This window comes from Temnothorax americanus, unplaced genomic scaffold (genome assembly GCF_048541705.1).
Source record: "Temnothorax americanus isolate GAGA-0224 unplaced genomic scaffold, ASM4854170v1 Scaffold122, whole genome shotgun sequence".
NCBI lineage: Eukaryota > Metazoa > Arthropoda > Insecta > Hymenoptera > Formicidae > Temnothorax > Temnothorax americanus.
The window spans coordinates 250,514-272,952 of record NW_027509256.1 but is presented as its reverse complement, the minus strand read 5'-3'; the positions used below and the strand labels follow the sequence as shown (position 1 = coordinate 272,952).

General features: G+C 36.2%; 2 protein-coding genes across 8 annotated transcripts in view; one reads left to right on the top strand and one right to left on the bottom strand.

Moving 5' to 3' along the window:
- Positions 1-10,168, bottom strand: part of LOC143893576 (uncharacterized) — a 32,478-nt gene extending 22,310 nt beyond the window's left edge. The window contains exons 1-7 of one of the 6 annotated variants that reach the window (XM_077399110.1): positions 9,040-10,168; positions 8,818-8,901; positions 7,571-7,976; positions 6,808-7,015; positions 6,504-6,709; positions 2,441-2,660; positions 222-2,334 (exon numbers count right to left, since the gene is read on the bottom strand). In XM_077399110.1, the coding sequence (XP_077255236.1) occupies positions 1,178-2,334; positions 2,441-2,660; positions 6,504-6,709; positions 6,808-7,015; positions 7,571-7,976; positions 8,818-8,837 (2,217 nt within the window). In that variant the 5' untranslated portion in view covers positions 8,838-8,901; positions 9,040-10,168 and the 3' untranslated portion in view covers positions 222-1,177. Of the gene's footprint in view, positions 1-221; positions 2,335-2,440; positions 2,661-6,503; positions 6,710-6,807; positions 7,016-7,570 lie in introns of those variants that run through there. The other 5 variants (XM_077399111.1, XM_077399113.1, XM_077399109.1 and 2 more) reach the window with 5 other exon arrangements.
- A 7,347-nt stretch (positions 10,169-17,515) lies between these two features.
- Positions 17,516-21,660, top strand: LOC143893579 (uncharacterized). 2 transcript variants are annotated; one of them, XR_013255856.1, is made up of 4 exons: positions 17,516-20,110; positions 20,344-20,527; positions 20,944-21,123; positions 21,521-21,660. XR_013255856.1 is itself a non-coding variant. In XM_077399117.1 (3 exons), the coding sequence occupies exons 1-2, from the start codon at positions 20,286-20,288 to the stop codon at positions 21,077-21,079; spliced, it is 378 nt and encodes a 125-aa protein (XP_077255243.1). In that variant the 5' UTR covers positions 17,516-20,285; the 3' UTR covers positions 21,080-21,123; positions 21,521-21,660. The 2 variants fall into 2 exon arrangements, 1 of the variants encoding a protein (XP_077255243.1); XM_077399117.1 differs by having other exon boundaries at positions 17,516-20,527.
- The last annotated feature ends 779 nt before the right edge of the window (positions 21,661-22,439 follow it).

The window sequence follows — 22,439 nt, the reverse complement described above, 5'->3', positions numbered from 1 at the left end:
AACTTTTGCATAGTTATTCTTTACATCCTTGCGCAAAACATAGGCTACGGAACCTAGATATATTTTATTTACTGATCAGCAATTTTATCCCTTGTTTTTCCCGCACGTTTTTTCAGAAATTTTGAGATTGCTCGCTCGCGATGTATACAAAACCTCGATATTTCACTTATAACCGATTACCGATTTCATCCCTTGGTTTTTCCGGGCGTTTTTTTCGGGAATTTCGAGATTGCTTGCTCAAACAAGAAGAAACTTGAACATTGCTTTCTCATTATTTTACTTTGCTTATAAAGTTTCCTCTATAAGCGAAAAAAATGATGAGGAAGCAAGTTTTAGATAAAAATTTAGAAATGCCACAAAAAAGCGGCAGTTTACTTTAAAGTAAATATAGTAAAACATTTCTTGTTATACTGCTAAAAAATTTTTAATTTGAAAGAAGAACTAATCAACCAAATCAAATTTTAAAGAATTATATATGAAAAAATTGCAAAAATAATAAATATAAGCGAAAAAAAATCAAATGGGCACAGTAACAATTACTGTCCTGCCGCAATCAACAACGTAGAACTACGTCAACTGTCCTTACTTCATGTTAAAGTATACAGCGAAGGACAGTTGATGTAGGGCTACGTCAACACGAAGTAGTGACAGTTAATGCAACAAAGACATCGCACAATTAATTAAGGATGGATCGCGGATCCTTCACATTAAAATTTGACAGTGTTAAAACTGCAAAAAAATTTATGTGCGGCTAATCTTTAATATGGGACAGTAAACTCTTGATAAGGACACAAAAGTAGTGTCGAAACGTCGAATGAATTAATATAATACTACAATATTAAACGTCAGTCAAATAATGGTCAAATAATCACTCTTGTTATTTTATTTAAATTACGCTTTATCAAACACACGGTATGAAGTTAAATTTTACACATCATAAATATTTAATGGACATGATATACATTATAATAATCAATATTTTTATTACACGTTATATTTTGCGTATTACTATTGTATTGGGAATGCGATTATCCATCCAATTTTTTTTACATTTTATTGTTATTTATTATTAGTATTAATTATTTTTTATTTTTATTCTCATGTTCGGTACCAAAACAAATTCTATTTGTTTACATTATATTTTTTAACTATATTACACATACACAAATGTTCTAAGTTAACGGTATTTTTTTCCTGCATTTGCTTTTAATAATACTCGTTGCTCAAAATGCTCATCCTTAAGTCGATTGTATTTTGGTAAATTCATCATAGTTGTATAACTGAACATCCTTTCCACGGAAGCAGATGACGGCAACGGTGTATTATACTTTACAAACGTTTTCCGAATCGATGGATAATTTTCCAACATATCGAGTTGGATTTCTTTACTTTTTAAATAACGCGTTACTTCTGCTGTTAATTCTCCCTGAGATAGAGATGGTTGGAACTCATCGATTGTCAAATTGGTGTGTCCAAATTCAAAATCGTTGTCATAGTTCTGATCGACAGAGCTTTGTACTTCTTGTGACGATTCTCGAGATACTGCTACAAGAAAGCGTTCATGAATATTTTTTTGCACATCTCGTGAATACGGTACTAGCCAACGACTTTTGAATTGGGGATGAGAAATAGCAGCTATGACTGCGTCAATATCGGGTTTTGAAAAATCGAAAATTTTCTCAAAACGACGATCAACACCATCAATAATTGCTTCAATCATTGGTTTACAGTCAATAATATCTTCATTAATGGTTAACATATTCATTTGATGCTTTAAAGATACCAATGTCGGAAGAAGAATACCGTAATAGCAGTTATCAGCTTGTAAACGATCAATAGCATTTGCGAGAGGAGCAGCACATCGCACGTATTCTTCCAAATATTGAAAATCTAAGTCATTCAAGAGTTTTTTGAATTTAATTGAATCGTTATTCAATAACTTCTCTTTCACAGTCAATAATTTTTTGATACAATCATAACTCGAGTTCCAGCGAGTTACGACTGGTCGTTGAAGTGCAATGCCAAGGTATGCCTTCAAATTTTCATTAAATTTCGGAGAACGCAACGACTTCCATATTGCTGTGCATTTGTGCATGACATTATTATGCTTTGAATTTAATCGTTTACAATTTTTTATAGCTTTTAAAACATCAGTTTTAGCTATAAGGTTTAATGTGTGGCTAGCACATCTGATATGCCGAGGTAATTTTGCGTCACACTCATTGCTAAATTCATTGTCAATTTGAATACAATTTTTATCAGAATCAACATCCTCGTCAAATATGCTAACGTCAAAAGCATCATCGTTATTTTTGTACTCATCTTGAGAATCATCTACAATAAAAAAAAAAACACTTGGAATAACTATATTCAAGAACTGTAAGACGTAAAAGCCAATTAGCCAAGTTGAAGAAAGAGAAATTTCTTATTTTTTACTTACTACTAGAAGGGTCATTCGGAATTACAATACCGAATTCTTTGAAAGCCTTAATAAAATTAGATCCGTTATCGGTAACGGTCGCTCTTATTGTCTCAGGCGTTAACTTGAATGAAACATGAATTTTTGACAACAAATCTGCAATAGCATCAAAACAGTGGGTTCCGAGGAATCTCTTGCATGCAAGTGCAGCCGACTTTCTTTCCAATGTTTCAGGATGTATCTGTACAAGTAAAGTTAAATTGTTGTATTAATTCAATATCAAAACACAGGAAATGCGGACTACAAGCATATTTACTAGAGTAAATGTGAGACGTATAATTTTTTTCTTGAGACACTAATAATTTAAATGAATGATAAAGCGTGCTTATGAATTTGAAGGAAATATGTATGAAATGCAAGAAATAAAAATAATAAATTTTTTTAGTTATGTATTAGCAGTATTCGTGCATAGAAAAATTCAACCATTCAACTATGTGTATATATAGATATATATGTATATATACGTTTCAAAAATTACAAAAAAAAAGTTTTTACAGTTTACAAGATTTAACCTTCTTATTAACCAAAGGCTCGAAATGAATCGATGTGAGCTTCGTGGGGGAACAGCCAATCGGAGGGCCTTGTGTAACGATGTGAGTGCAGCGCGCATGTGTGGTGTGTTGCTGAGTCCCCTACCAATGTTCGGACTAATACCGTATCAATTAAAATTTACCAGCGAAAAAAATCAGTAAAAATTTGGAAAATGAACAAAAGTAAATGTTAATATAATGTTTTATTTGTCAATGCATATCACATTTTTAAAGACAAAATAATTTAAAGTTAACACTTTCGAGGTTAGGTTGTCAACGGTAAGTATACATACACGGTCAAGAGTAATTATAAATATTGTAATACTAACGTTATTTTTTTTCATTTATGAGTATTTAGGTTGAAAAAGTAGTTGATGTGTTATGTAGATAAAAAAAGATAAAAAAAGGAAGAAAAATGCGAAAGGAAATGCATCGACAAAAAAGAGGACCCGCAATAAAAACTCAGAGGAAAATAACATATTAATTTGGTTTCACACACAGCCTGCAAACATACCAGATGTGTTACGCCACATAATAAAAGAACATTTACAAATGATAATCCGGAAAATGGAAAAAATTGTCGAAAAATTCGTCGTACAAAAACAATGAAACGTGATAATTTTTTGGAGCCTAAAAAAGAGATCGAATCTCTCCGCGAAAGTCTTCAAAATGTAAACAAACTTTCACGTCTGACAGCCGTGACAAATCAAAGACGATTAATTCAAGAAGAAACATTACACCAAATGATGAAGATGATGAACAATCATCATTGGACAGTGATACATTTGATTTACCGTGGGATTATTCTTCAGAGGATGAAGAAATACTTACTAAAACAAAGAACTCTGTTTTATGGGCCACAAAAATAAAAAATTACAACATTGCACCTTTTTTACCACAAAGAGGACCGAAGCATAACTTACCAGCAGGTTCAACACCTAAATATTATTTTTAATTATTTATTAACAAAGAATTTTATGAGAAAATCGCCATAACTATGGAAACAATAAACATGCATTTATTTACAACGTATAGCTGATAGAGCTGATAAGAAGTGGAACCCAGTTATTTCAACAGAGATTCAGGCGTAAATTGGTATCTTAATTTATTTAGATATCGTCACTTTGCCTCAGATACAAATGTATTTTTTTAGTGATATAGTGCAGTGCCGACTCGTGGCCAAAACCATGACATTCCAAAGATTTATGTTAATTGGTAAATACATTCAATTATGTGATGAAAAACAGCGTGCCAAAGAGCATGACAGAGCAACGACAGATATTTTATAGATACAAGGTAAAAACAGATTTAGACATAACAAATATAAGTTCATAGAATACTTTCAACCTGGCTGTGACTTGTCGGTTGACGAAGCGATGATAACTTTCAAAGGATGGTTGAGTATCAAACAGTACATGCCTGCGAAACCGGACAAATGGGGGATAAAAGCGTGGACTATTGCAGAGAGCTTATTTGGGTATGTATTACGGACAAAAATTTATCTAGGCAAAAAGGAAAATATAAATAAAGAGTATCTCCTCGGTGAACAAGTTGTGCTAGACTTGTCAGAATCTTTGCCTAGAACAATCGTTATGTTTATTTTGATAATTTTTTTACGTCTGTCCGTTTTATGAAACTTCCTGGATAAAGGTACTTAGGAACGTGGTACGGTTCGGCCTAATAGAGTAGATTGGCCTACTGAATTTAAAAAACCAGTTGGATTGAAACTTAAACTAGGTGAGTTACGTGCAAAGGCAGCATAACCAATTCATTGCCACTGTTTGGTATGACAAACGAGACGTATTAATATTATCAACAAACTGTGATTCGACCAAAGAAGTAATACGAACCAAAAGGCGACAAAGAAACAGTGAAAAAATTATCGTAAAATGTCCACTGTCAGTTGAAAAATACACAAGAGGAAATAGGTGGCGTTGACTTGAGCGATCAGAAACGCTCTTACTACAAAGTAGGAAAACCTAGCAAAAAATGGTGGAAATACGTATTTCACTACGTGATTGATATTTGTATCATAAATGTCTTCGAATTGTACTCATTGGAAAATTCACCAGATCGATCCAAATCACTCAATCATCTACAATTTCGGCAACAATGAATAAAAAAAACTCATTGGCAATTTTTGTTCACGTAAGAGACTAATGTCAGAAATCAACCGACCGAGGATTGATGTAGAGCATGTTTTGGTCAGTGGAACAGCAAAGATGTGCAAACAATATAATAAAGAAGGGAGAAGATCAGACAGTTGATTAAATATTCGAACAAAATGGCATTACAAGCAGTGTCTGGTAGCGCTTTGTAAGTTTAAATGTTTCATAAAATTTCGCAATAATAATAACAATGAGGATTAGAATAACAATTAGAACTTTTCAAAGTAAATTTTTGTAGGTAAATGAAAATTATAAATTGAATTATATTCTTAATTTAAAAAAAGGTATAATGCACAATTTAATGTTAAATCATGAAAAAAATGAAGTTTACGAATGTATTTGTAAATGTGTTAAAATAAACAAAAATATTTTTAACGTTTTGCACTAAAATAAAACATTTCGAAAGTTTAGCGGTAAGTATAATTCGAATTTGCTATTTGGCGCCAATGACGGAAATGATACGGCACTGCGTACCACTGCCCCTCCACAGCTCACTATCGTGCGGTTCGAAAGTGGAGAGAACATTGGTAAATAAGAGGGTTAAGATAAATTTAAATTATTATATACGATTATTCATAATTTGTCGCAATGTATTTTATGATAAACATCCAGTTATGTAATTGAAAAAGTAATTTGACTGTACGTGCCCCGAATTTACTTCTCTATAATTTTATATTTTTGTTCGCGATCGAACAAAAACTGATTATTTGCTCGCTCTGTCCCGGGGTATGCCTCGCGCACCGAGTCCCCGAGACAAAGGAGCGAGTAAATATAGGCCACCGTGGAACTCTGTTTTTCTGTCCTTCGAATGTATACTAGGAAATATACCGATACTTCTGCGAATTTGGTCGACTTTACTCTGAAGGGCAGAAAAACCGAAATTATTTCAAAACAGCTGATCGGTGGCCGGCCTCGAGTTCAACGTGACGTACGTAAAACTAATTTCTCGAGACGCCGACAGCGGATTGGCTCAGCGGAATTTTCGGCTCGTTACCGGAGGTCCGGAAGATTCGAGAGAATTCGGAGGTCGTGGGTATAAAACTCCGGACCTTCGCGCGCGAGCCCGAAATCGTACGAAAGTTTCTCGGAACGAGCGTGTTAAAGTTACTCGCACTTTCGAGGTCTTATTTTCGCGCGCGGGAATAGCCGTCGTCAGTGTGTATTATACACTTGTAAATACTGTACATTCTTGGATTATAGAAATTTCACAAAAGACAACTTTCTACGAATTAATTCCTTCCTTCCCGCGACTCCCTCGAACATTCGCGTACAATTTTAAATAAGATTATATTGAATTGTATATATCATATCAATGAAATTGTTTACCCAACTAGTTGTGACACCTAAATATCTGCGTGATCCTCCTGTCCATACATCAGCCGTAGTACAAACAAAACCACCACCATTGGTCACCGAACTCATTGCGTCACCAATTTCTTGTAACATCTCCTTAAAATTTCTGTCGACTCTTTTTGCCAAAGAATAACATGTCAAGTGCTTCAACCGAGTATCACCTCTCTTTATTTTGAAATCTGTAAAGCAAATAGGTGATAAGTTGGGCTGACAAAATCAGAATTTTGCGGCAGTCTTCAGTTTATTAAAAATATTATAACTGTATAATTATACGTACCATTAAAAATTTTTCTGAAAGACGGATCTTCAACCGCTCTGAATGGTATCATATACTTTAATACAAAATTTGTGATATTTTGCTCAAATTCTTCTTGATTTAAAACACACGACCAGCGCTTTCTATCAATAACGGAAATATTTTCGACACCATGTCGCTTTTGTTTTGCATATTCTAAATACTCATTATAAACATTTGCATGTTTTCTCTAGAAAAAATAAATAAAATATTAAATAAAATTGATAATAAAGAAATATACTGATATACTTTTTTTAATTGTTTTTAATTGGCAATAGCTATGAGATTTTTTTAAAGTTGCAATAAACGATTTTTTACAATAATTTGTAATATAAATATTAATTCTGATAATTAACTATAAGTCATCGATATTATTTTAATTTGCAAGAAGTAGGGAGTTTTTGGATTTATTTTAATACTATAGATTATTTGGTGAATTTTATAAAATTATTTTTCAAATAAAAAAAAACCGTTGCATAAAATAATTCAAAAAATTAAGGAGAAAATAAAAAAATTGAGAAATTTGGTCATATATAGAAATTTGGTCATGGAGATTATTTGGAAGAAAATTGTTTGGTTCAACAACACATTGCTAAAAAATACTATAGCAGAATCCCAAAAGAGTGAAGCCACTTTTCGTTATTGGTGTAAAGACGTCACGTAATTAAAAATCGAATCAAAAAATAAAAATTGTTTATTTTCAGTTATTTATTTTAAATTATGCATTAGAATTAATTTAATTTACCTTCAAATGCGTTGTAAAGTTAGAAGTAATTCTAAATTTTCCTTTAAGTGCTCTTGTAGGATTACAAAATTGACATACAGCAACAACATCTCCTGTTACTGTACTTGATTTTGACTTGTCAACCTTAAAGTACGTTCCATCAGGACATGTTGATTTATTGATGGCAGCTAACATCTTTTGTTCTTCAGTTATATTAATCTCTATATTATCGTCATCACTTGCATCGGAATTTTCCTTACTGTTATTTTCCTCTTCATCAGTACTTGAGATAGAAGATGTAATTGAAATTTGACTAAGAGTTCTTTGTAACTTCACATTTTGATTTTTTTCATTTAAAATTACAGAACCTGATTTCTCTGTTCTTATCTTTTTGCGAATTGGAGAGTTTGTTGAGTCCATGTTAAATCTAAAAAATAATCATAAAAATCTTCCGACAAATAGCTCGAAAAAAAACATTGATCCAAGTAGATCTAATACCTGATTAGATCTAGTTAGATTCAATTTTTCCCAAATTTTAAATCTAACAGAATCAAACTAGATCTTGAAAGATCCAATTACATCTATTTAAGTATATTATTATTATTTTTTTTATTTATAAACAAACTGCAATAATAGTTAAGGCTCCTGAGTAGTCACCGCAGCCATATTGAATTTCTTGCTATCGAGGCGAGAAATTACCTTATTTTATGTTGCAGTATTTTCCAAAATAAAAAGATATTTCAATAAAAAATTACTATAGATCGTTTCAGCACACTTCTAAAATTGACCGGATACTATCCTTTTCCCTCGAAAATAAACAAACAGCCATAAAACGAAGCCTAAACATACGGAAAAACAAGTCGTTTTCGACTATCGAAAGGAGTGGAGAATGTTCCTTCCGCATATGTATTTCTTGCAAATCTTACCATACGGTCAATTTTACGAGTTTCACGAATACGTTAAACGTTATAGCACAAGTACAGAGCGAATAATAAAGAAATTTAACGCAACGCAAAATAGGTTGTCAATATGTCACAAGATAGAATTCTCCATTGGAGAGAGTGAGAGGAGAGAGTTCTTATTTCTGCCGCGACGGTATGGCGCCACCGTCAATGCAGAGTTCTCGGCTCAGGGACCAGGAGCCTTAAATTAAAGTTAACAAATTTTACAATAATTAAAAATTGAATTGGAAAATTAAAAGCATAATGTGAATTACGTTACACGTGTTATATTGCATTTATATTGTTGAGTAGGAAATTACAACTAACCTGTACGTTACATGTTGCATTGTGTTTGGTGGGAATATATTAAACAATCATTTCTTAACTAAGCGGATAATGAACGGGTATACACTGAAATACGAAAAAAATCCGGAAAATAATTATTGCTGCTGCTTCACTATGTATTATAATTTATAATTAACAATGGAATTGGTAACACCGGTGCCAAGCGTGGTTACACTCTACATTTATAATACAAAAAATATTTACAATCCGCTGCAGTCGAAAAATTGTGCACAATAATCAAACACCCCAACTAGTCACACTCAATAATCACCTGCACTGATTATATATCTCACAATAATACGCGATATAATGTTTTTGAGTACAAATATACGTTCACGTTCTATGGAATCCACAGAGTAAATGACACCAAGATGGTGATTGGTGACCCTCCTCTATCGTGCACCTCATCCATAGAGATATAAAAATAGAGTGCGCGAGCGAGCTGAAAAAGCGACATAGGAATAGAAAGATAAAGCTGCGCATGGGCCCCTTCTGTCTTTGTTTTGCATGCGCGCGTAGACAAAGACAGAAAGGGTCTATATGCAGCGTTCTTTTTCTATTCCTATATCGCAGCTTCTTAAGGTGCGAATTCATGGGACGCTCGTTTCAGCGTATCGCGAAATCACGTGATTTCGCGCTGACGCTAGCGTCAAGCAAAGAAAGCTGGATTTTCTCAGCTTTAGCGTCAAAGCCAAAGCAGCGCGAAGACGCCGAAATTTTGACGCTGTTTTCTTTTTCATGAATTTCATTTGACGCCGACGTCACGTGTGGTCATGCGACCTTCTTGCCGCTGAAAATGAGCGTCGAGCGTCAGCATGAAAAGGCACCTTTACGTGCTAGTATATGACTCGCGCACTCTATTCTTATAGCTCTATGATCTCATCCGTCTAAAGTTTGTCAAATTATAAGTGACAACGCTATCTCCCGACATTCACAATAATCGATTGACCATTGAGAGGATCATATCTATAGATACATGACAATTAATGTTACTGCTATGTCTCTCGTCAATCAACATGATGGCGCATGGAAAATGAGAAGACCACAATATTATGTATACGTACAATTTACGTACTATATTCATTCTTCGCCTACTATATGTGTGTATTAAGCAGGGATAAACTGTAATATTTATTTTCAATAATCCGTACATAAAACGAATAATAAACAAAAATTTCAACAATTTTTTCCATTACGGATTACTTTTTAAATAATTAATGCGTTTTTTTTTTCATTACGCATTACTTTTCAAATAATCAATGCGATTTTTTCCATTACGGATTATTTTTTAAATAATCAATGCAATTTTTTTTATTACGCATTACTTTTTAAATAATCAATGCAATTTTGTTTATTACGCATTACTTTTTAAATAATTAATGCAATTTTTTTCATTACGCATTACTTTTTAAATAATCAATGCGACTTTTTTCATTACGCATTACTTTTTAAATAATCAATGCGATTTTGTTTATTACGCATTACTTTTTAAATAATCAATGCAATTTTTTTTATTACGCATTACTTTTTAAATAATCAATGCGACTTTTTTCATTACGCATTACTTTTTAAATAATGCAATTTTTTTCATTACGCATTACTTTTTAAATAATCAATGCGATTTTTTCCATTACGCATAACTTTTTAAATAATCAATGCAATTTTTTTTATTACGCATTACTTTTTAAATAATTAATTTAATTTTTTTCATTACGCATTACTTTTTAAATAATCAATGCAACTTTTTTTATTACGTATTATTTTTTAAATAAATAATGCATTATGTTTTAATTTGAATTTTCATTACTCTGGATCACGCCTGAGATTACGTTAGACATTTGTCTAGCCGGAGATTGCAAACGCTTGAGTCCGCGTGCTGATACGATCCTTGGATCCAGAAATCTCAAGAGATTTGCCCGTCCTCGTTAAAAGGACATTAAGAGAGTGGTCTTAGCTACACAATTCTGCGAGGCATTGAAATGAACAATAATCGTACTTGTGGATTCTGATTTGAGTACTTAAATTCATTTGCGTTCTGGTTGCAACTAAAATATAAGTATTAAGATTTTTCTTTTTTCTTGATTGATTGATTGTGTTAAGAATAATTAAGTTCAGCGCGTTTATGTTGGCAAGTATATAGACACAATATTTCCTTCTGTTATATTCTATGTGACTGTACAGTAAAACAAGTCGAGCACGACTCGGGTAACTTCGGCAGCTTTCGTACCCCGAAGCGACTTCGAGTGTCAACCATGCAAGGCGGCTCTTCCCCTCTCTTATAGTCTCAAGTCTCATGTCGAGAGGAGAGCACGCGCCGTACAATTTATTATATATTACAATAAAAAGAACACGTTTATAATAAACCAAAACGACTCTATTTCTCAGTCCGCTCACACAATCCTGCATTAACAGGTTATGAGCCCAGTTAACGTTTAACTGCGGAAAATTGTGTGCGCTGTGAGAATTCGGGGAGTCGCACGTGGCGCGGAACGAAAGTCGGCCATTGTTCAAGTGCCGGTGTGCCAGTGTTAACATGTCGGAAGCGTGCAAAAAAATCGAATCCGCGATGTCGGTCGGAATCTCGGTGAAGGGTGTGAAGCCTTTCGACGGAACGAACTTCCAGGGCTGGAAATTTCAAGTGAACGCGTTATTCGTAATGAACGATGTCATTGACATCGTAGACGGCACGAGGAAAGCACCACCCGCGGAAGCGGGACACGCGGCCGCGTTGAAGAAAAACGTGAAGGACGATGCAACGGCGAAATTTATTATCCTGTCCAATCTCGACGAAGCCCAACAAGTGCGTGTGCTATCGTGCATTTCTTCGAAAGAAATGTGAAACACAAACTGTGTCTAATCCACGAGCAGAAGACGGCGACAAACAAGTTGGGCCTGCTACAAAGGTTTCACGCGTATCGGATGAGCGAAGCGGACATGGCGGTACAACACGTGGCGAGGGTAACAAACATGGCGAGTCAGCTCAAGGACGTCGGCGAAGACGTATCAGACGCCACAGTAATGGCGAAGATTCTTGCGAGTCTGACCACGAGGTTTAGCACGCTGCAGATGGCGTGGGATAGCGTCGACCCTGCACGACAAACTCTCGATAATCTGCAGGAAAAGCTGATTAGAGAGGACGCGAGGCTCAACAACAATGAAGACGCTTCGAAAGCGTTGGCCGCGACGGCCAAAAATCGACGTCCGCGAGGAGCGAAAAGTGCCGAGAACAAAAAACTAAAAATACAAAAAAACTACAGTGCTACAAGTGTCAAGAGATGGGATGTATCGCGAGTCGGTGCTGAAATAAGCCGAAGCCGCGTGACGATGGCGAAAAATCCCGCGCGCCTGATGATGACAAAAAATCCCGCGACTGCGCATTCGTAGTAGAGACGGTTAAAAGTTTGGTTGCGTCGGGTTCGAAAAGTCGTGTGCTGTGGAGTCATGTTATGGCGGCCGACCAAAGTGAGGTCTAGCTGATCGACAGCGGTGCGTCGAGGCATCTAACGTACCGACGTGACTGGCTTGTCGACTATAAGACGGACAATACCGGTGCTACGATATCACTCGGTGATAATCAGATCTGCAACGTCGCTGGTGAAGGCACGGTGCAAATTAAAAAACTTGTCGACGGTGTGTGGCACGACGCGCGAATCGAGAATGTGTTGCACGTTCCGAAATTACGCAAAAACTTATTCTCCGTCGGAATGTGTACGAAAAAGGGATTCGGAGTGCAATTTAAAAACAATCGGGTTGAAGTGGTGCTCGATGGCAAGGTGCTCGCGACGGGCATGAAGCAAGGCAACGATGTGTATAGCATGTTCTTCATGGTCGCAAAACAAGCTAGCGCTGAAAAAGCAAACATAGCCACGACGAATTTAACCGTGTGGCACGAACGATTGGGACACGTCGGGAAGCGCGCGATACCCGAACTGGCCGAAAAGGACTGGTGAGCGGGGTGTCAATTACGGACAAAAATGACGTTTTCTGTAAACCGTGTCAATTGGGGAAATTGCACAGGCTGCCGTTCAACAAGAAATTGGAGCGCGATAATAAAATAAAACCGGGCGAGAAAATGCACTCGGATATCTGCGGGCCGATGTCAACGAACTCGGTCGGAGGATCAAGGTACTTCCTAATCTTCAAGGCACGATAGATTACGGTATCAAGTATGTAAGCGGCAATAGCGAAGCAGTATTAATAGGTTTTTCGGACGCTGACTACGCCGGAGATATTGAAACGCGAAGATCCACGACGGGATACGTTTTCTGTCTTGCGAACGGGGCCGTCACGTGGTCGTCGCAGCGGCAACGACTGGTGACGCTAAGCACGACGGAAGCCGAGTACGTGGCTGCATCGACAGCAGCGCGAGAAGTAGTCTGGATAAGAAAATTACTATCCGACATCGGATGTCCCTGTGATAATGAAACGACTCTATATGTTGATAACCAAAGCGCAATTCAACTAGTCAGAAATCCAGTATTTCACAAGAGAACAAACATATAGTTCATTTCCACTTTATCTGCGAAAAGGTAAACAAAAAAGAAATTAAAGTCGAATACGTTCCGTCCGAGAATTAGCGCGCGGATATACTCACGAAAGCGCTGCCGCGAGACCGTTTCAGAGATTTATGTTTTAAGGTAAACATGATAACGAACGAGAAACGCTCGAACCGCGGTAGTGTTAAAAATAATTAAGTTCAGCGCGTTTATGTTGGCGAGTGTACAGACACATATTTCGTTTTGTTATATTCTATGTGACTGTACAGTAAAACGAGTCGAGCGCGACTCGGGTAACTTCGGCAGCTCTCGTGCCCCGAAGCGACTTCGAGTGGCAACAATGCGAGGCGGCTCTTCCCCTCTCTAGTCTCATGTCGAGAGGAGAGCACGCGTCGTACAGTTTATTATATATTACAATAAAGAGAACACGTTTATAATAAACCGAAACGACTCTATTCCTCAACCCGCTCACACAATCCTGCATTAACAGATTGTATTTGAGAAGCCTCAGCTACACGGTTCTGCAAGGCACTATGTTATTTCTTTATTGTTAATACCTGGATTTAACAAATTTTATATACTCTTTTCTGCGAAACAAGACATTACGGTCTATTTCAAACAAATCAAAGATTGCGTAATTGTTACGGTTCAATATTCTTATACCAAGTGAACATTCATTGCTTGAGAACAAGTATAACATAGAGAATTGCGGCAATAGTGCATAGCAACTTACTTACTTGAGACAAATTCCTAATGTGAATAATAATACTGATCAAATTATTGTTTGCAAAGTGGACATGGATTAATGCGTTTAATATTCATTCCAGATTTATTTTCTTATGAGAAAAAGAAATTATAACTATTATTATTCATTACAATATTCGAAGTATGCCTGAGATTATAATTGTTCCTTAACTTAATTATCAATATTTATGGTTTTCTCTTGAATACATTCTATGTATCCAATTTATTTATAAGTTTACGCATTATATTCCATCTATAAAATTTAATATGACTATTTATGATATGTGCATGTTAATTTTGTGTTTATATTGAATTTAAATTATATTATGTTCTATCTAATAGTCCTTTCATTGATAATATTAACTTTTATATTTATTTTCATATCTTTCATATTGGATGTAACTAACATTCAGAAATTACTCTATATAATTATAATAAAAATAATTTTATTTAATTCTTGCCTTACGGCTTAGGATGACTTCCATCAACTCTTACATAAATTTACAAACATACAACATAATTTGCAAACATATAACTTTCTCTTTAACATACATATATATTATACATCACTTAGATCATTTTAACTAACTCTAAAACTAATTCAACATTCTAACTGTCTTTCAATTTCCCTTCCTACTCTTCATCCTCTATCCCTTCCCTTTCCTCCGCCTCTTTTCTAACCCGTTCTATCCTTTTTATTACTTCTAGTCCTTTTCCTTCTTCTCCTAAAAATTCTTTTAACTGTATCTCGTTTTTTGTCGCTTCACATTCTTTTAGTATATGTTCTATGTTCTCCTCTTCTTTTTGGCATATTCTGCACCTTCTATCTTCCTCCTCTCTCCAATGTTGACTGCCCTTCACCTCACTTTTGCATCTGTATCTGGCTATCAGCATTCTATCCTTTTTCTTCTTCTTTCCTAGTAGATACTTTGGTAACTCCTCTGATAAAATCTCTTTATAGCTACTATTGTACCTTGACTCGTTTATCTTTATCTGTCTCTCCTCCTTCTCCCTTTCCTCTATTTTCTTTACAAGATTCCCCACCGCCTCTCGGCCTCCATTTCTCTCCTTAGCTGCTCCTTCTCCATTCCTGCCCTCTCTATCAGTTCTGTTCTCTTCTTCTCCCACTTACTTTCTTCTTTCCTTGGTCTGCTCCTCTCTAGATCCTTTATAAATGCTTGAACTATTTTTTTTCCTGACTGTCTCGCCTTCTCCTCATACATCGCAGCTCTCCTTATTGCCCTTACTTTTATTTCCTTCATTTTGGTTTCTTCTGCTATTACATAATTCGGGGTTCTACTATCCAATCCTAAAATCCATTTAACATACTTTCTTTTTATCACATCTAATCTGCTTTCGTATAGCCACCCCCATATTTCAGCTCCGTATAATGCCACTCCTTCTACCAGTGCCTCGAACATTTTCATCCTTCTTTCAAAATCTTCTTTAAATATTCTCTCTCCAATGCTCCATGTCCTCTTCATCGCTATTGTAGCCTTTTTCATCCTATCCTTTATATGATTCTCCGCTCCCCCATTCTTCTGTAGAATATATCCTAGATACTTTATTTCTTTGACCTCCTCTATGTCTTCTCCTCCCTATTTCCATTCCCTTTTCTTCCTTCTCCCCCTAGCTTCCTCGAACGCCATTATCTTTGATTTCTCTAGACTCAAACTCAAACCCTTCCCTTCCAAATACCTCTTGAGCCTCCTCATCATTTCCTTCAATTCTTTCTCTCTCGTCGCCATTAACACTATATCATCTGCGTATGATATTGTCCAGAATTTTTCTTTCCCTATCACCAGGCCTCCCGCTTGTCCTTTTTCTATTCCTTCCTCTAAATCCATGATATATAAGTTGAATAGGTTCGGGCTCAACGGGCATCCTTGTCTTAGTCCCTTTCCTGTCCAAAATTCCTTTGTCTTTTTATCTTTTATCTTCACTGCATTTTTCGTTTCTTTGTATGTCTCCATTATTCTTCGTCTCAAGTTATCTTCAATTCCTATTTTCCTCATTATTTTATTCAATTTCCTTCTATCTACTTTATCGAAAGCTGCCTTAAGATCAGCAAAGAATGCAAAAACCTTTCCACTTTTCTTACTCAGCTCCTTATTCGCTACATAGTTTACTGTGTATACTGCATCCATCGTTCCTCTATTCCTTCTAAACCCGAATTGCACTTCCCTTAACTTGGCCTCCGTCTCCTTCTCCAACCTCGCATTTAAGATACTTGCGTATATCTTGTACGCCGTATTCATTAAAGTAACTCCTCGGTAATTTTTTGGGTCGTTTCTCTCTCTTTTTTTATATATTGGACTAATCATGCTTTTATTCCAATCTCCCGGTATCCCCTCTCCTTTCCATATTCTGTTAATTAGCTTCAGGAACTCTTCACCTACATCTTTTTGCATATATCTCCACGCCTCGTTCTCAATCCCGTCCTCTCCTGTTGCCTTTCCCATCTTCAATTTCTTTATTACTTCAATCACCTCTTCCCTCGATATTTCTTCAGCTCCCTTTGTTACCTCCCCTCTCGTGCCATCTTCTTCCTTCTCTTCAATGTCTAGCACCACTTTTTCCTTTGTCCCTCCTAACATTTCCATGAAGTGATCTCTCCACTCATCCATTTGTATCTCCTCGCTTATCCCCTCAGTTTTCTTTTTCCTGTATTTATTTATATACTTCCACGCTTCTCTCCGCTTCATTTTTAATGTTCCTTAACTTTTCTTCTTCCTCCCTTTCGTGCCTCATCTTCTGCTTTTTACACCATTCCTTGTGCTCCTTTCTTTCCCTCACATATTCTTTTTTTCCGATCCTTCCCTTCTTCCAGTCCCTCATCAATCTCCTCAATCTCCTTTTCCTTTCCTTCCATTCTTTATTATACCATTCTTTTCTTCCTAATCTCCATGGTATTATCCTTTTCTTATGCTTCGTGATAGCGCTCTTTACTTTCTCTTTCATCTCCCTCCAGATGTTTCCTGTATCTATTTGTGTGCTCGACCATCCTTCACATTTCTCATGATATTCTTTCCTCTCTTCTTCTGTCCAGTCGCTTCTTTCTAATTCCATTTCTTTCTCCTTTCTCCCTGTCTCCAACACTCGTGGTCCTGTCAACTCCACCTCCAGCGGGACGTGATCCGATTATGTTCTAACTCCTTCTTCAACCATATTAATTTTTTCTCCTGCTCTGTCATTCCATAGGATATAGTCTATAACCGATGATCCCAATTCTCCTATATACGTCCATCCCCCTTCCCTTCCGAAACTCCCATTTAATATAGCCCATCCCCTCTCTTCTATTTTATCTATTAATATACGTCCTTCTCTATTTACAACTTTATCTACCGACTTTCTAGTCTCACTTCTCTTTTCTTTCTCTTCCTCCTCATTTATCGGTCCTCCTCCGCTTCCCGTCCTCGCGTTGAAATCACCTCCTACTAGCAACCATTCTTCGTCCTCTTCTTGTATCCTCTCCCTTAGTGTTTCCATCGTATCCTCCATCTTTCGGCTGTACAACGTGATTATTCTCCATTTGTTTCCATTATACTCTAATCTGCTTTCTACCACTTCGTCGCTAATCTCCCTAACCTCTATAAGTTTCAAATTCTTGTTGACTGCTGTTATTATCCCTTTCTTTGCTCTTTTTTTCCTGTGCTCCCTTTTCGCTGGTACACAATTCCAAATGAATTTACCGGACAATTTATTTTTAATCTTTCTCCATTTATCTTCTTCCATCCATGTTTCAACTAGTCCTATCACGTCAAAATTCTCCAAATAGTCCCATGTTTCCTCACATTTATTAGCCAGTCCCGCCACGTTCCAAAAACATATTCTTAACCCTCTTTCTTTTTCCACCTTATTTTCTTCTTCTCCCTCCTCTCTCACTCCCTCTCTCTCCCTCTCCCTATCCTCTCTATTCTCTACTCTTTCCGAAAAGCATCTCTACTTTTCAGCATTTCGGTTCTTTTATTACATTTCCATTCGCAATTGTCTATCCATATTCTTTGATATCCTACTGTTGCTTTCTTCCCCTTTTCTCTCTCTGCTTTTACCATACTCCATAGCTGTTTTTGTATCTGCCTCTCTGTTGCCGTCAGATCGTCATCCATAAATATGTTTCTTGCCTTTCCTATCTCCCTTCTCTTTGCCATTATTTCTTTTTTATCTTCCCATCTATTGAATCTTACTAGCGTCATTTTGTATTCTCCTCGGCCAATTGCCTGCACTTCGTCCACTTCCACCTTCTTTTTAGTGACTTCTTCAAAAAATTTCTCCATCTTTTCTTTTCTTTCTCCTCCATTTTCTACTTTCATTCCTTTTATGATTATGTTGTTTTTCCTTCTTCTCCTTTCGGCTAATTCGGCGTTTCTTTCCATCTCCTTCATCTTCTTCATTAGTTCAGTGCTCTCTACCTTTTCACCTCCCCTGTTCTCTACTTTCTCCTCCAGCTGTTTTATTCTATTTTCTGAACTCGCTTTCTGCTCCTCCCAAAGCAGTTCTCTCTTTCTGTAATCCTCACACAGGTCGTGTATCTTTTTCATTAACTCTTCTTTGTCCTTCTTTCTTTCTCTCTCTTGATCATCCATTTTCACTAAAATCTCTTTCAGCATTCTTTCCACATCCATATCTCCTTCTTTCTTTTCCTCTTTCTTAACCTTGTTTGGCGGCGATCTTATCACCCTTTTTTCTTTTCTGAAATTTTCCAAAATTTCCTTTTCCGCTTTTTCTGCTATTTCTTTTTCTTCTTCCCTTCCTCTTTTCCTTACGTATTCTGTAATTGATCCTTGGCTTCCTGTTCTATTCCTTATTTTTGACAGCTCCTCCGCTCTCGTGGGCCTGCCTCCCGTACCTTTTTCTACCGTCCTCTTCTCCTTCTCGCCTTTCTTAAGATTGATATCTATTTTCTTGTCCTCCTCCTTCTTCTCGTCCATCCGAATTCTTTTCTCGCTTCTTATCCCTTCGGCACCTCTTTCCTCCTGTCACTCTCTTCTTTATCGACCTGCTTTCGTGCTGCTCCGACTCCGGTTTCTCCGTGCCTGTTTCCGCCTCTAACCTTAACCTCCAAATTGTCGCAGCCGCACAGAATCCCCGAATTCGTCCTTAGTTCGACTCCTTTACTGTTGCCTTATATCTGCAGTCAGTCCTGCATATTTGAGCATGCAAACTACCTGTCCGTCTACCCGCGAAATCGACGGTCACTTCTGTTGGAGATCCATCCTTAACCGTTGAATAGGACCTTGCTCGGCTGTTCAATATTTCAAACGTCAAGGCGTCGGTGCTCTAACTCCTCTATGTAATTTATATTATTCTTTTTACCATTGATTCCTACATTATAACAAGGATAATTAAACTTCCAATTAAATTTACTTTTAATTCATTGAACGGGCTGTTACAAATGTGATTGATTTTGCGGCATATATCACTGGATATGAATATTTACTTATGTTACATCTTCATATTGAAACATATTTCATAATTGAATTAACTGAGAAATTTAAAAAATACAATTTACACTATCTCTTTTCAACAAGTTACTATTCTGTGTTTTCTTCTCCGCCATAGTTTCGCCCACGGCCCATTCGGGCCGTGTACAGCATTATTATGGCTCATATTTGTTCTATATATAAAACTAATTAAGAATATAAGAAAAAATGCCAATATACATGTCGATTAAAAATCTCGAACATATGTATTGTTAAGTCCAAACCCCAGAATTCGGAGAAGAAAGACTGGGAAGCGAAGGAAAGGCTGATCAGAGGGTGAAAGGAGTGGGGGTATGGAAGAACAGTAACAGGTACTTACTTTGTTTCTTGCAAGTACACGCACAGAGGCCACGAGTGAAACGCACCTGTCGTTGGCTCAGGATGGGTCAACGTCCGTAAGGACGCTAGAGCACCTTCTGTGAGCGGTGCGATCGTCGGTCTCTTTTTAGGTTAAGGATTTTACTCTCTATTACCTAGGATTGGACCGAGAGCGATTTGAGGGAGTACGGAGCTGAGGTCTTAACTTAATGAATGAATGGACATTTCTTTAACGTAAGTATTTATTATATTTATTAGATAAAAAAGTGTTTATCTGGTAAAAAAAATAATAATAATTACAAGCTAGACAAATGTGTAAAATATATATATATATATATATATATATATATATGTAAAACATTGCTATTACATGGTAAAGCAAATTGGTGCTCGAATCGCTTAAGATGTTATGAAATCGTACAACAGGAGAAAGTGGAATAGACGATCGTCTATCCTTTATTGTCTAGGCAGCCGACTAGCCGAAGGGCCGAGGGTCGAGCGGGCCGATCGTCATTCGTCAATCATTAACAATCGGTGGTATCGCTCGGTACGCCGAGGCACTACAGTCTGCTGTTATCCCGGTTATCCGTCGTTCGTCGTTATTGCTGCGCAGCGTAAACAGAAGAGTGTGCCGTGCTGTGCCGTAAGAATGTAAGTAAAAACATATCTTGCTGTTTCCTTTTGTTAAAATATCTCAAACAACACGCATATCTAAAAGATATTCTCGCAAAATTCATATAATCTTTTTGACACAGCGAATCTACAAATTCAAGTTAACGCACTTTCTCAGTAAATCGATTCTGTACAAAACTTATATTAATTTTGTAACGCTGAACTAACATGTTGTTGCATGACCAAATAAATCCCAGTTTAGAGAGGATCGAATAATATAAAAGAAAGAAAAAGAAATCTTTACAGAAGTGTTATATCTTTTAATAAATAATATCTTTTATATAATATCTATATTATAAAGCGTGTTATCTCTGGGATATATTATATATATATATATATATATATATATATATATAAGACTATATTAAGATACATAAATTAAATTTATGATATAGGTCAGACGAGGCAAAAATAAAGGAAAAGAAACAGCGACAAAAGCAAGACAACATGGAAATAGAAAAAGATGTAGAAGAAGGAAAAGAAGGAATAGAGGAAGAGACAGAGGATGACGAAGAGAAAGAAAACATTTAAAAAAAAAAGAGAGGAGGACGTTTTTTGAAGGAGAGAAATAAAATGTAAGTTATACATGCTTCTATAATTTTTTTAATGCATGTTATTTTCTTCACAGGAATGTGAAAATAATTTTTATTAGCACTTGATTCGCGAAGAACAATATGTATATCACGGCATTTTTTAATAATATTTTGAAATGCATATAGTTGCAAAAATAATCAGATCAAAAAAATTCTAAGTTATTATACTTTCTCTTTTTTTTATCTCAATTAAAAATTAAAAGTAAAAACAGTGTATGTTCTAATATGTTGAAAAATTTATTAAAAATTTAAAATTGATAATTAAATCTCAATAAATTTCAAATTATCTCTTTAAATGACATTATTTTTTGACATAACACTTCTTGACGTTTTATATATTACGATAATGTATTATTTATTTTTTATATGTTTTATCTAGATATTCAAAAGCACGAGGAAGAGGCGAGTGGCGAGGCGGCAGAAGGCGAAACAGAGGGCGAAACGGGGGGCGAAGTGGCGAATGGCGACTGTGGCGAAGCGGCGATTGTCGAGAATGCCGAGAATGCCGAGAGTGCCGAGGTGGCGGGTGGCGAGGCGGATGGCGTGGCGGATGGGGTGGCGGAAGGCGAGGCGGGTGGCGAGGCGCGTGGCGAAGCGCGTGGCGAGGCGCGTGGCGAGGCGCGTGGCGAGGCGCGTGGCGAGGCGCGTCGCGAGGTGGGCGACAAGACGGGTAGCGACATGTAAACATTTATTTTTAAAATAATTATGTATCTTTATATATATATTTCTATATGTATTCTATATGCGTGTGTGTAAAAAATATATTTCTATAACTATATATACAATATATATATATATATATATATATATATATATATATATATATATATATATATATATGGGGCATTCTCCGTGAAATCAGACACCCCCTCTGTCCAAAAATTGGAGTCACCTAAAAAATTCTTTCGGGGCTCATTTTATAGCTACACGTATGTAGTTTTAGTAGAGCTGCGGCCTTTTGAAAAATCAACATGGCGGACCCCAATATGGTGGCCGAAGTCTGCGGGTAACGAGGTACGACAGATGAAATCGTTACTTGGAAGTTATAGACTGTCATAGAAAAATGTGTTAATGTGTTTATTTAGTAGTTAGCATTGAATCCATGGAAAAAATAAATTTTTAGTTTGTCCAAAACCAATATGGCGGCCAAATTATCCGTGAAATGCTAAAAAATAACTATTTTGTTCTTTAAAACGTACAAACTGCGTTCAATTTTCATGAAAATTTATATCATGATACATTTTAAGATATTGATCATAAATTAACAATTGGGACGTCGTATTTGAATATAACGAAAC